At 45.5% G+C, this 13,811-nt stretch overlaps 1 protein-coding gene across 1 annotated transcript in view; it reads right to left on the bottom strand.

Moving 5' to 3' along the window:
- The window catches only part of ttn.2 (titin, tandem duplicate 2), a 211,128-nt gene that overhangs the window by 195,623 nt on the left and 1,694 nt on the right, over positions 1-13,811 (bottom strand). The window contains exons 2-18 of the mRNA XM_080018974.1: positions 10,319-10,422; positions 9,675-9,878; positions 9,096-9,383; positions 8,142-8,224; positions 7,752-7,972; positions 7,489-7,564; positions 6,956-7,150; positions 5,667-5,729; positions 4,780-5,031; positions 4,196-4,255; positions 3,492-3,750; positions 2,969-3,038; positions 2,361-2,558; positions 2,125-2,267; positions 952-1,100; positions 496-723; positions 156-397 (exon numbers count right to left, since the gene is read on the bottom strand). Of these exons, the coding sequence (XP_079875100.1) occupies positions 156-397; positions 496-723; positions 952-1,100; positions 2,125-2,267; positions 2,361-2,558; positions 2,969-3,038; positions 3,492-3,750; positions 4,196-4,255; positions 4,780-5,031; positions 5,667-5,729; positions 6,956-7,150; positions 7,489-7,564; positions 7,752-7,972; positions 8,142-8,224; positions 9,096-9,383; positions 9,675-9,878; positions 10,319-10,409 (2,822 nt within the window). The 5' untranslated portion in view covers positions 10,410-10,422. The remainder of the gene's footprint in view (positions 1-155; positions 398-495; positions 724-951; positions 1,101-2,124; positions 2,268-2,360; positions 2,559-2,968; positions 3,039-3,491; positions 3,751-4,195; positions 4,256-4,779; positions 5,032-5,666; positions 5,730-6,955; positions 7,151-7,488; positions 7,565-7,751; positions 7,973-8,141; positions 8,225-9,095; positions 9,384-9,674; positions 9,879-10,318; positions 10,423-13,811) is intronic.

Genomic DNA, 13,811 nt, shown 5'->3' with positions numbered 1-13,811 from the left:
ACAGAATGCTATTTCTGCAGAATGCTATTTCGCAAACGCTTCACAAGCATACATTTTACATAGTGGTAAACGCCATCCCCTCCTCTAAACCAAAGAAGGAAAACACCAAGAAAAAAAAACATCCATGGAAAAAAAAAAAAAGCTAAAAAAAGTACCTGAGTCTCTGCATTGCTGGCTGAGGAGTGCCTCTTTGAGGTGTTCCCATTCCAGAAGGCTCCACGTACAGTTTGCCAGAGCTGACGGCATTTCCCGTCATGTTGCTGGCGAAGGCGGTGTAAACACCCTCGTCCTCTGGAAGGATGACAGGCAGACGAAGGCTGGCTCTGCCGTCCTGAAGAACCTCCATCTGGTAACGTCCACCACGTTGAAGACGGTTGCCATCTTTGTACCATACAATCTATAGGAAGAAAGCAAGGTGTCTAGAGTCATTTCTCTTTGGCCTACATCAAAAGTATTCTCCCTCTCAAATCATACTCAGGCGGTTCTCCCCTTCACCTTTGGCAGTGGCATTCCAGCCATTTTGCAGTGGAAAGTAACGCCCATTCCCTCCATGATCCTGTAGTTTTTGACTGGAGTGTCTATGGCTGGCGGCACAGCTTCTTCCTGTGCTGCGGTCACCATCAGTTCTCCATCCTCAGTCACGATTTCTCTGTAGGTCATCCTCATGATCCGGAGCTCAATCTCCTGGATGATTCTCTCCTCAAAGGCAGAAATATGGAATTCCTGAAAACATGTTTGTTCACAATGTTTAAAAGATGTGGCATGTGATAACAAAATACAATACCATTACAAAAAGCGTTGTTAGACTGTGGAACCAGATCCTATGAATCACTGGAAAGTGAACAATTTCATTCTTTGAGAGCATTTAAACTGTATCTCTGTATTCTCGGATTAGATCGAGTCTCAGCTCACCAGACGGATATGAACGCACATTGAAACTTAACAACATACCGTTTCTGAAACAAAGCTCATGGGGGTGATGGTGCTCCTCTGCTCCAGCTCATACTGGCTGACCACCACTGTGGGCTCCTGTGTCACTGCAGCGGTCACTTCAGTTTTATAAGTCACTTCCTGCTGCTTCATGAAAGATTCGTATTGCTCTGCACAAACACAATGGCACCACAATGCGATCAGACCCGGTACTCCTGTTAAAGGGGCTTTAGCGCAGGGGTCTCGAACTGAAATGACCTGGGGGCCACTGGCAGGTTGTCTTGTCCTAGGGGGGCCATGTTGAACATCAAGGGAAAAATAAGCTGTCTCGTGTTTTCCTGTTTTTATAGTGAAGGCCTAATAATATGTATGTCATCATAAAAAATAGATATTTGTTGTGTTCTATTTTATTCTGTTTTATATTCTGAAAACATCAGGTAAAATTGCATGTATTAATTAAGCATTGTGATTCAAATAAATTAGAAATGTCTCGCGGTCCGCATGTGGCCCCCGGGCCGGTAATTTGAGACCCCTGGCTTAGTGGTTAGATCTGCTGCATTTGGGAAGGAAACAAAATCTGAGTGTTGATTCAGAAGTACAAAAAAGTGAAACCTGTTATAAACAGAATCTAATGAGTGAAGACATTTCTATACTGATTTGGTGTTGTCATATTTCAAAGACTTGTGGCTGAATGCAGACATCACTTGCCATCTGGCAACTGTTTCACTGATGATAAAATGAATAAATGTAAATACAAAGAAATGTGTTTGTCAGCTGCAGAAGGTAGGAGCTGACCGACCGACCCGCTGTTTGCTCGTGCTTTCTTTATCTAAGGCCTTTCAAGGTCCGAATTGTTCACGCAGAAAAAAAACCCCACACAGAATACTCTTCAAATAAAAGCATACAGTGTCTGTGAGCTCTGACAGGGTCATACTGCGACAGTACGTTCCATTTGTCATCTGAGCTGGATTTTAGCATTGTTCGAAATTGGTGAAAATCTGACTGACCAATGAGATAACTTTTTTTTTTCTCGTGACTGGCTGCTATTCACATAACGCTATGACAGTCCTGTCTTCAATGGGAACAAACATGCAGACTTAAAGAGCATGTTGGGCACACAGGTGGAACATGTTGGACTTGCTATGAAAAGATGTTAAGATGCACGAATCGTGCTGCAGTTCCATGTTGGCGCACCTTCCTCCAGCAGAGTAGCTGAGGCTGAAGCTTCTCCGAGCTGGTTCTTGGCGTAAATGGAGTATTCTCCTGCATCATCGGCAAAGGTCATGGAGATCTCCAACCTGCACTCGCCCGTCTCCCTCTTGTAGGCCACTTTGTATCTGAAGGACAGAGGGAGGAGCAGCTTGTTATTGAAGACTTCTGACCTTCTATCAGCTGAAGCCACAGCACACAGAAAGCCTTAGATGGTGTACCTGTATCCGGTAGTGAGCGGCACTCCGCTCTTCTTCCAGATGATGTGAGGTTTGGGGCTTCCTCCAACCTGGCACTCAAACACAACACTCCCTCCCTCCACCAGCTTCTGGACGCTGGGCTTCTTCACAAAGAAGGGAGCGATGGATACTGTAGTTTCAGACTCTGTCACGCTCTGGACCTTCGTCTCCATGACAACACTGGAGTAACATCATAGATGGACAATGTGGTCAAAGCCCCATGAACCTTTCATATCACTCAAGGAAAAACATCATCAACAGCTGAAACACACTGAGCAGCAGAGCACTTTGCTGCAGGATGAACAGAGCGTTTTGTTGAACTACAATATCATATAATTACATTATTAATTACATGACATTATGTTAATATTATGTTCTAATATGTGATATATACAATATATATAGTATTACTCCCTGCCAGTGTGCTACCCAGTACAGACTGTACTACCCAGTGTACTAACCTGTACTGCCAGACACGCTGAATCAGTAGATCCAAATAATTAAATCAACTAATCAAGTATTAACACTCATACTAATCAACATTAACAGTTGATATTTTATCTTAAATACTGATAAAAGTAAAAACTCACCTTTTCTCTTCAGTTATTCCCACTTCAGCAACAGCTACAGCTTCTTCTCTGCTTTCGACCTCCTCTGAGACTAAAAGGACGATCAATACAAAACAACATGATTGGTTTTGGATGTCCAGATGTTTGGCCATGGGCCAAACATATATATGTATAATGTTTTACACGATCATCATCTTAGTTCCCTCGGGGACAAAGGAACATTTGGGTCTTGGTGCATTAGCTACCAGACACAGCAAGAGTTCGATCGGATGAACAGAACGAAAGACATTTGAAACAGCAGAGTGAGGTCGTTGGGATGTTGGTGCCATGTCTGCTCCAGAGTAATGAAGACTCAGAGACTGAAAAAAGTTCAAATTTCAGAAAGGTCTCAAACAATGGCGTCACCTAGAGGCCCGGGTCAACTAATTCTGTCTCCAGGTTGAGAACTTTCATTAACTAGGCCTTTCTCAGTGCTGTGAATATATTTAAAGGAAGGTCAAAGGTCATCATTATTCCAAATTTGAAATTGGTCATTTCCTGTTACCTTTGACAAGCAGGAAGCAGGAAGTGCTGACGGTTCCCGCCTCGCTGGTGGCCGTGCAGGTGAAGCGACCGCTGTCTTCGGCGAACGCTTCGCGGATCACCAGGCGAGCGAATCCGTCCTGGTAGCTGATCTGGAAGTCGATGGAGCTCTCGATCTTGTAGTCCTCTCTGAACCACAGGGTGGCGGGGCGGGGCTCCCCACTGATCTGGCACTCCAGAGTCACGCTCTCCCCCTCTGTCACCGTCACGTTCTGCAGAGCCTGAACCAGGAGAACCAGGAAGATCTGAGCCGGATGAGGCTCCTACAACGCTGTGGAGACTTCCCACCAAACTGTCAATCCTTTCAACGGATCGCTTCTGTGTTTCAAGCCAGGCCTTCTGCACACCCCCTGTCTCAGGTTTACCATGAGTAAATTAATGAAACACCGTGCTGCACAGTGTGCTGAAAGGCTTCTGTTCTGATACCTTGCTCCTCATGCAAGACCCTGAAGAGTACTATAATATTTATAATACTGTTGTACTGTAGTAATTCTGTGTTGTACTGTATGCCTAGAACTTTGAACCTGTTGCTACTTGGTGATAGCTGCTTGGTTGTAGGAAAAGGTTAGGTTGGGTTCTGTCTGTGTTCCGCGGCAGTGTGAATGTGCCCTCTCAGTAGAGTAGGAGCTCCTACAGCGTGAGGCAGTGGAGGAAGGAGGAACTCACAGCGATCAGGGCAGGGGGCACGGCCGGCTCCTGGGCCGGGAGGGGAACGGCGGCTGGTTCCTGTGGGACGGAGGTACAACGTCAGTACAGTCACACTGTTCCGTGCGGTCGGAGTCAGATGGCGGGAGTGAGGGAATGGAAGCTGGTTAGAACAGAAACGAGTCCTGAGGAACGACCTTCACCAGCCAGAGGTGAAGACGGAAGCAGAAGAGACACAAAGAGAGACGGACCAGGAAAGAGCTTCTCCACAAGCGGGTGAGGAGCAACGTCGGGCTGAGGCGTTATGATGAAGAGGAGTTTTAAACCAATAGGAACGCAGGAGAGGCTGCACACGGTGTTAAACAGGAAGTGAAGAAGCAAAAACTGAAAAGAAGTACACTACTCCCTACGTAGTACAATCTTTATACTTCATTATTCCATACATAGTACCATTTATATTGTTCACTACTTCCTACGTATTAAATTGCTCTCTTTTCGTGAACGTTGTTCACACAAGGTGCATTGTGGGTAAGAGATGTTCCAGTTAGTCCGCTGTGTCATGATGGGTAAGGTGATGGGTTTGGAACAGGGAGCACTGGACCAACCTGAGGCTCCCACTCCTCAAAGTCGTCCTCGCTCCCTGTCTGAAGACGAGCGGAGTACTGAGCCCGGTGTCTGGGCACCTTAAAGGGCGGAGGGCTGGGCTCCGGGTGCTCCGGGGTCTCCAGGGGGGCCCGGACCTCCACAGCTCTACGAGAAGGGCTGGGAGACTTGACCGGCCTGATGATGCTTCTGGCAGCAGAAGGAGAGGAGAGCTCCTTCCTCAGTGCAGCCATAGCTGAACCTGCCCTGGAAACCTGACCAAGCCAAGGACAACAGCGTTACCAACACCAACCACAGGATGGACCTTATCTGGGATTACTACCACCACGGAAAGATGGAGATCGGTTTAAATAGGGGTTAATGGAAGGAAAGTGAAAAGGATGAGAAGAGAGAATGAAATCTCAGTGCTTTGAATGAAGAACGTTCCCATCGATGTTGAGAGGAGAAAGAAGGAAGGAAGTGAGTGGGTGATTTGGGGGGTCTGAGTGTGCACCACGCCAATGTCTGTTAGACTGAATGTTAAGATGGGTGGGGTGATTTTAGAGTCGGCCACCTTCCCTTACCTCATAGCTAGAGTCATGTTTAGGAACAGTAACTTTAGAAACTGTGAAATGTGGAACTGGGGAGGCAGTGAGAGCAGTTTCCACCTGGCGGGGGGGCTCTGGAGCTCTTTGGATCTGGAGTGACCGACAGAGTGGACCGATAAGAGGTTAGAAAGAGGGGGAGCGCGGGAAGGAAGCGATCAGGAAAAGACAGTAAGTGGTCCAACCTGGTGCTGCTCTGAGGGGGCGGCCACACTTTGCACCGTGAAGTGCTTTTGGGCCTCCTGCTTTAAGTCTACAGGCTCCTCTTCATGTCCGGACGCCTCCACATGCACAGGCTGTCGAACACGTGCAAGGTCGACGGCGGCCATGACGGTGGCCACCGCCTCGGCTTTTAACCCTCCCTCCCCCTGCAGACACAACAAGCAGCACATAGATCTCAGCACATCCATGGCACCACCAGAGGAACTCCACGTTAAAGGAACACTCTGGTATTTTGGAACCTAAACTTAATTTCTTCGATCGTTGGGCGTCGACCTGAGAGATTGATTCTGATGTCAATCACCCAATGATCCAAAACATGGTTTAGGTCAAAGAAAATACCAGCATTTTCCTTTGAAACACAAACAGGCATATAGTGGGGAGGAAAGATTCAGATATGGAATTCAATATCGCAATTATTTCAAATAGTAAACTCTAAAATGTGCTTTTTTACACTTTAATTTTGACATTTGTACCTCCCGTCCCATCGTAGTAAGTCGACCAAACCTAAATTTCAACTTCACAAAGTCAAGTTATAACAAACAACATCCACAAGGTTTGATGATTTGGAGGAGATGAGCATCATCATCACTCGTATTGTCCTCGTGCAGAGCAGGAGGCTGGTGCAGTGTGGGTGGATGTGAGGAGGGTGGATGCAGTTTCTTCAGTCTTATTGGTCTGGTTGGTGACCAATGGTGTCTTCATCAAACATCTTTACAGCATCTTAACGTTTCCCCCCTTCGATTCAGCCAAACTGGCCATCAAACACATGAAGTAACATTATGGTCTGTCATATCGCAGCCATGACAGAAACCTGCTGATCATCAGCACCAGGGGTCGGTTTCAGTCAGCTGATCAGCTGATCACAGCTTCTTGGAAGCTGATCCTAGTTCAGTCGCAGCACTCGACCCAAACCACAGCACAGAACTGGATTCTTTCATCACTAACAAAAGACACTGTGTTGCTAAAACCTGGAAAAACTACAGAACAGATGTGAACATCTGAAAACCTGTTCTCCTCAATTTGAACCCCAAAACATATTCTATCATCCGCAGAGAGAAAGAATATTTATTTGCAAATTTTAAAAAAAGTTGGAAATCTGTAGCCCAATTTTTGCTCAATAATTGATTTTCTTTTTTTTCCTTTTCTTTTTTCAATGAATAATAATTAATAAAAAACAATTTATTTTTACGTCAAACCAGGTTTAAATTGGACCAGACTCCCACCACTAGGTGACAGCAGAGCAAAGCGCTACAGCAGTTCAAACCTTGCTGAATGTTCTTGAATGGCATCATGATTAAAGGGTTCTTATGTATGTAATACATATATATAGTTGAACTTGCTGCAGATAAAGATGGCGGCTTGGTGCTCTTACCTCTCTGACAGTGGTAACCTGCTGCTGCTGCTGCTGCTGCTGCTGCTGTTGCTGTAGGGTGTAGGAACCCTGCCAGTGCTGCTCCATCTGAATGTGGGCGGAGCTCATACTGGCGGAGCTCATACTGGCGTAGCTCGCCTCAGCCATGAAGGCACCCTGCTTCCAGGGAGGAAGGACCTCCGAAGAGGAAGACACCTGGACGAAGAGGGAGCGAATGAAATCAAAGAGTTAGAAACCTGAGCCAGGTGCCAGGTCCCATTCTGATTCAGGTACCTGGAACCAAGCACATTACGGATTCTTTCTCAAATTCTGAGAAAGTTTCACGCTCTAACGGATTTTCTTCAAAGAAAGCAGTAAATAAATTAATTCCTGAAAATAATAAAAACATGTTATCCAAATCAGTGATGTCAATATTACTGCTGTGTAATATTTCAGTACCCCTATCAGTACTGATTATAGGCAAGAACCCAAGAGTGAGTATTCAGTCGTCGGTTGGTGGTGTTTTAGTTTTGCCCACGAGAGGGGGCACTCACCAGCTTCCTGGTCATGATGGGGGATTTGACTGGTCTGATTGGGGAGACGGACAGTCTGGTGGACGGAGACACTGGCCTGCAGAGAACAACAAACGCATCAGGAAATCCTCCTCTAGGTAGATCTACAAAATGCTAAATAATACAACAAAATACTAAATGTTACTACAGAGGAACATCCATATTTTCAGCACGAGACCAGAGCATCATTTGAACCAGAAACACCATTTGTTTTTTAGTGTTTGTTTGTAAGTGGAGGTCCTGACCTGACAGGGGCCGGGGCAGGGGCCCTGACGTGGCGGACGGGGGACGGGGACTGCTGGCGTCCTCCAGACACCCGGGACATGAGTGACGGCGGGGACTTGGAAGTGGGTTTGGGAGGAACCCGGGGTGGGGTCTTATGAGCCAGTTGCTGGGTCACCACACCTCCTTCTACCTGCATCGCCATCTGCATCATGGTGGAGCTCTGAAAGCTGGCCTCCATCCGCTGAGGAAACAGGAAGCAGGAAAATAGTCTGACTACAGTCTGACAGGAAGCTGGACACAGAATGATAGTGAATATGAAGCAGAGGGACAGACAGGCAGGCAGACAGACAGACAGACAGACAGACAGACAGACAGACAGACAGACAGACAGACAGACAGACAGGTCGTACCCTCTCCACTCTCCTCTGTGATGTCTCCATCTGAGAAGTGGAAACGACCGTCTTGGATTTCTTCACGGGAACGGTTTCCTCTCCTGCATCACACACAGTGGGAGACCATGACCCCACACAGGAAGTCCACATATGATGAACAACACCACACAGGAAGTTCTCAACGGAATAACACCACCACACAGGAAGTCCTCATATACTACCAATTCTACACAGGAAGTCTCATGAAGAGGATCCCTGTCCAGACTTTACACTCCAAAATCTGGAGTCCCTCAGGGCTCCGTCCTGGCTCCTCTGCTGTTCTCTTTGTAGACTTACTTGGTGGTGTGATCTACTCCCACGGTCTCCTCCCACTGCTGTGCAGATTACATTCAGTTCTATCTCTATCCTTTCCCCTCAAAAACACATATAGAAAATCGCATCCCTGCTGTCTTCAAGACATTAGAACAAGGATGTCTGTGCATCTGAAGTCCAATATGGACAAAACACAAGCATATTTCCTCACAAGAACCTTGGGGTAATTTTGGACAAGCGGCTTTCCTGCTCTGCCCACATCTCCATGACAACCAGCTTTCCTGCTCTGCCCACATCGCAACATCCATAGAATACGCCTGTTCTTAATGTGGGAAGCGACAGGAAGTTCCACTGCACAGGAAGTCCTCATATGACTAAAAACACGGAACAGGAAGCAATACTTGGAATATTTGTAGTAATATGTACAATAGAAGAGGCAGAGTTTGTAGATGTTTTATAACAGCGCATGGCACTTAACCTATAAATAGATAGGTTCAAAGTGGCTTTCCCTCCTGTTTCCTGGTAAACTATGAAATAATAAAAAGGTTCTGCTGCAGTTTATATTGAAAGTGGAAACATTTACTGTTTTGGGAGTCATGGTAACAAAGATAAAATAATCAGAAAATAAATCAACTGATTTTCAGTCAGCCTCACACTTACCCTGAACCAGGAGTTCGGCAGTGGAGGTGGCCCTTCCGCTGCTGTTTGTGGCATTTACAGAGTACGTCCCAGAATCCTCTGGGAAGGCTTCAGCGATCAATAAACTGTAAAGGTCTCCTTCTTGAACGATCCTAAAGTCGGCGGAGCTTTGGATCTCGGCTCCTTCCCTGTAGAACTTCACCACAGGTGTAGGGATTCCTGTCACACGGACATCCAGTCTCACTTGGCTTCCTTGTCTGACTGTGGAGCTCTGAAGTCTCTGGATGAAGCTTGGTGGCGCAGTCTCAGCTGTGGACACAGGAGACATTTTAGATCAGATATGATTAGATAAGTCAAACCGTCATTAATCGGCGAGAATTCAGGATCAACAACTTGAAGAAAACATTTGGAAACTTGGTCTCATGAAGACTTCTCAAATGTCTCCACACAACTGAAAACTAGGTATTGATGTTGTAAGAAAGTTCCTGGGATTAGTGTGATGATGATCACCAAGCCCAACGGTCATGTGCATGCACTCACCTGGAACTAGCAGTCCAGTACTAGTCTAACCTGATTTTAGCAGTCCAGTACTAGTCTTACCTGTAACTAGCAGTTCGGCAGTGCTGGTGGCTTGTCCGGCACCGTTGGTGGCTCGGACAGAAAACCTCCCGCTGTGGGCGGCGGTCACAGCGGGGATCGTCAGAACAGCGCGGCCGTCGCTGAACGAGATCTGACCACCGGGGAAAGCCGCAGCAGAGAGAACCTGGCCATCACGGAACCAGCTCACCTCGGGAACTGGACACCCTGCAGGACAGCACCACAGAACCTGATCCGTCTGGAACACTGGGGCGGGGCCATGTGAGAGCATTTATTCTCACAGTATAAGGCACCTTGTGTGACTCCGCCTACATGCTAATGCTAACACCAGCCAGAGCTGGCGCCTTGTGACGCCATTTAGAAGCTACTTTTCAACATTCATGTCATTTCACTGTAACTACAGTAAATAGTTGTGGGGGACCAAGGTAGTGGTCAAGGAGCGGCTGCCTTTTCAGGTGTTTTGGGGGTTTTCGGTGTTTTCAGGTGTTTCGGGTGTTTTCAGGTGTTTTCAGGTGTTTTCAGTGTTTTCAGGTGTTTCGGGTGTTTTCGGGTGTTTTCAGGTGTTTCGGGTGTTTTCAGGTGTTTTCAGTGTTTCAGGTGTTTTCAGGTGTTTTCAGGTGTTTTGGGTGTTTTCTTTCTATTCTTACCACTAACTTGAGCCTGGAACGTTGCAGCACTACCCTCAAGTGCTACAACGCTCTGCAGAGGCTGAGTGAAGGATGGAGCCTGGGTCGACATGATGGGCGGCACCCTGAGAGAGAGAGACAGGGAGGGAGGGAGAGAGAGACAGAGGAAGAGAGAGACAGGGAGAGAGGGAGAGAGACAGACAGGGAGGGAGAGAGAGAGAGAGACAGAGATGGAGGGAGAGAGAGACAGGGAGAGCGGGAGAGAGAGAGAGACAGACAGGGAGGGAGGGGGGGCAGGGAGAGGAAAAGACTTAATATACAACAATATACAAGAATAAACCAGAAAAATAACCCAAAAATAAACAACAAAATTGTGGCAAAAATACAACAAAACTAATGATTTTTTTTTAATATAGAATAAAGAATAAAAAAATACATAAATACATAAATATATATGTATATTTTATATTTATATATATATATGTATATTTTATGTGTATACATATATATATATATATACACTAGGTATAAATACATATATGTACACATATATATATATAAATACATATATATATACACATATATGTATAAATACATATATATACACATATATATGTATAAATACATATATATATAAATTGATCATCCACTGAGCTGCAGATGACTTTCAAGTCAACAACCTGCTGACACTGTGTTAAAGGTGCAGTGTGTACAGTTTAGTGCCACCTAGTGATGATGTCATACATCACAGCCAACTCAACCCCCTCCACGGGGTGCAATATGGTGGTGCAACGTGGTGGTGCAACAAGGTGGTGCAACACGAAGAAACAAGAAAAGAAGAAAGAACACGACGGTGCAACACGACGGTGCAACCTTTGAATCGTAGTACTTTTACACACACAAGGAGACATCGTTGTGGAGGGGGCGTGTACCAACATCTACCATCGAGTAATAAATCCTGACGTCACTGACGTCTCTTCCGTAAACAAGACGAGGATCCGGTTTCACTTGCCTGTGAAAACTTTCTTCTCCGTATCGTTATGGATTGTATGGGGATGGTATCTCAGGAGGTAGAGCTGGTGGTCTAGTCATGTAAAGGTTGCTGGTTCCATCCCAGGCTCCTCCTGCTAGCATGCTGTAGTGTCCTTGAGCAAGACACTTAACCCCTCATTGCTCCTGATGGCTGCGTCCGTCACTGTTTCAATAATTGTAAGTGGCTTTGGATAAAAGCGTCTGATCAATGACTTAATGTAATGTATTAGGTGAAGCGGTGGAGGAAGCTCTGAATCATATCTCAGACCAGTGAGATGGATGGACTTCATTTTGCACGATGATGGTCAGTTCTCCCACAGCGATGCTGAATGTGATGTTACTCCAGAGCGGTAAGTTCCTCATGATGAAAGCACCACACACTGTACCATGTCAACTAACACATTACCATCCCAAAGTAACTGTTAACGGACATGGTTTTATAACTAGGGGCGTGTCATTGATGGGATGAAACCACTTCCTGTCGTCCTGCCATCGTTTAGAGTGAATATCTGACTTTCTCGTCACTTGGTCTCATTGGGTTTAAATACGTCACGTGATCTGATCAGGCCCACGTGATTGGACAGCGGCACACATAGGCCCCGCCCCCTCAGCTACCTCACAAACCGGCGGGAGAACAGCGTGACGTCTGCAGGTGGGAGCCGCGTGAACAAACATGGAGGGAGGACGACGGGTCCTCACAACATCCGTCCATGTGCTGCCGCGACTACGTCAGGTGAAGGAGACGACACCACCGCAGTTTATTAAATGCAGGGGACATTTTATGACTCGTGCGTTGATTTGGGTGTTCAACTGTAAACAAAAGGTTCTTTGTTTGGGCTCGGTCCCCCTCACCTCGTGTTGTCAGACAGACAGATGTTGCAGTTTGACATTTCCTCATCAAACACAAGTTGTTTTTTTACAAGTTGGAAGTTGTAAACAAGAGACGTTTGCGCAGCGTGATGCTCCACGCCCCTCCATGTTTGTTTACATTCTTCCCAAGTGCCGATAACGTAAAGCACGGTGACGCCAAACGACGTCAGATATTGCCGTAAAGAACTTCTGCCGCTGATTTGCGACATAGTAATAGAAACGGCAACCTTTTGACTTTTGGACCACATCAGCATCGGCAGTTAAGCAGCATAAGTATAATAAACAGAGAAACACTGATTATTTATCCTGTACTTGTCTGTTTTACACTACTTTTAAGTTACTCACCAAAATAAGCGCAGAAGTCCGACGAGGCGTTTAAAACGCGTCGTGTTTGTTTACACTCGCGTTTAGACAGGACGTGCTGCGTTCGGGAAACTCGGGAAAATTATTTATTTCGGAATTGATGATGCGTTCACTGGAATTCGGAAAAAGAAAATGTCAAATGATCTTAAATTACATTTTTATTTATTTTATCTATCAAATTTTTATTTGTGTGTTTTTTTATTTATTATTATAAGTTAGATGTCCTCAAATATAGAAACTTTAATAAAATATACAGTTTTCAAATTGATTAAAAAATGTACAATATTTTTCACAAAATATCAAACTAAAAAAGGGAGACGACTCGACTTGCGAAGGGAAAAGTGAGTTGGTAGTTGCTTGAGACTTGGATAAGAGAGACTTGGTCACATGTCTGCTCAAACGTTGTTTAATAAGCAACGTATTACCTTACACAGAAAGTAATATTGTTACTTTCAAATAAAGGTAATCAGTAATATATTTTTGTTTCATTCAATTAGAAAATATCGGAAAATAAATACATCTACAATAAAAACACTGTTTTTATTTGCTTTGTTTGGGGAAAAAAAAAGATGGCTCTTATCTGAGCTGCAGTTCCATGCTCAGCGTATTGGAACGGTCCACTTCAGGGATGAAACCCAATTACAAGATTCTTCCAGGTTAAATACGGGAAATATATTGTAATGTTTATGATTACAGGTAAGAATATATAAATGTTTTGACACCCCCAACCTGTTGTTTTTAACTGTTTTTGGGGGGGTCCAAGTCCCTATTAGGGGGGTCAGACCCCCCCCCCCCCCACAAATCCCCCCGTAATTCGAACTGGGTTGAAAAATAACAAACCTCAGAAATACACTTTTCTTAATGGATGTTGTTTATTTAATCCAGAAAAAATACTTAGTACTACTGACTTACTTAGTAATATTCCTTTGTCAACTTTTGATGCATAAACAGCCAAGAATGTGAGTCTCTGAGTAGCAGCGGCAGCTCAGTCTGGAGGGACTTGCTCTGCCAAGCATCCCTCTCTAATCACCTCAGTTTGTATTTTTAGACGTTATGAGGCTTCTAATCGCAGCCTGACCCCGACAGCTGCTTCCAGGCGGCAGCGCTGTCACTCCAGCCGCCGTGTTTAAGCGCGTCCCGCTGGTAAACCACCAACCTCCCTGCGGGACGATCTGGTCCTGGTCAGGGCCAAACTGGTCTTCACCACAGAGACCCGATATCCCATCCCACCTCCCCATCTTCAGATGGG

This window comes from Zeus faber, assembly GCF_960531495.2.
Source record: "Zeus faber genome assembly, chromosome: 18".
Lineage (NCBI taxonomy): Eukaryota > Metazoa > Chordata > Actinopteri > Zeiformes > Zeidae > Zeus > Zeus faber.
Note: the sequence above shows the minus strand (reverse complement) of the source record. Positions and strands in the feature narration are given on the sequence as shown.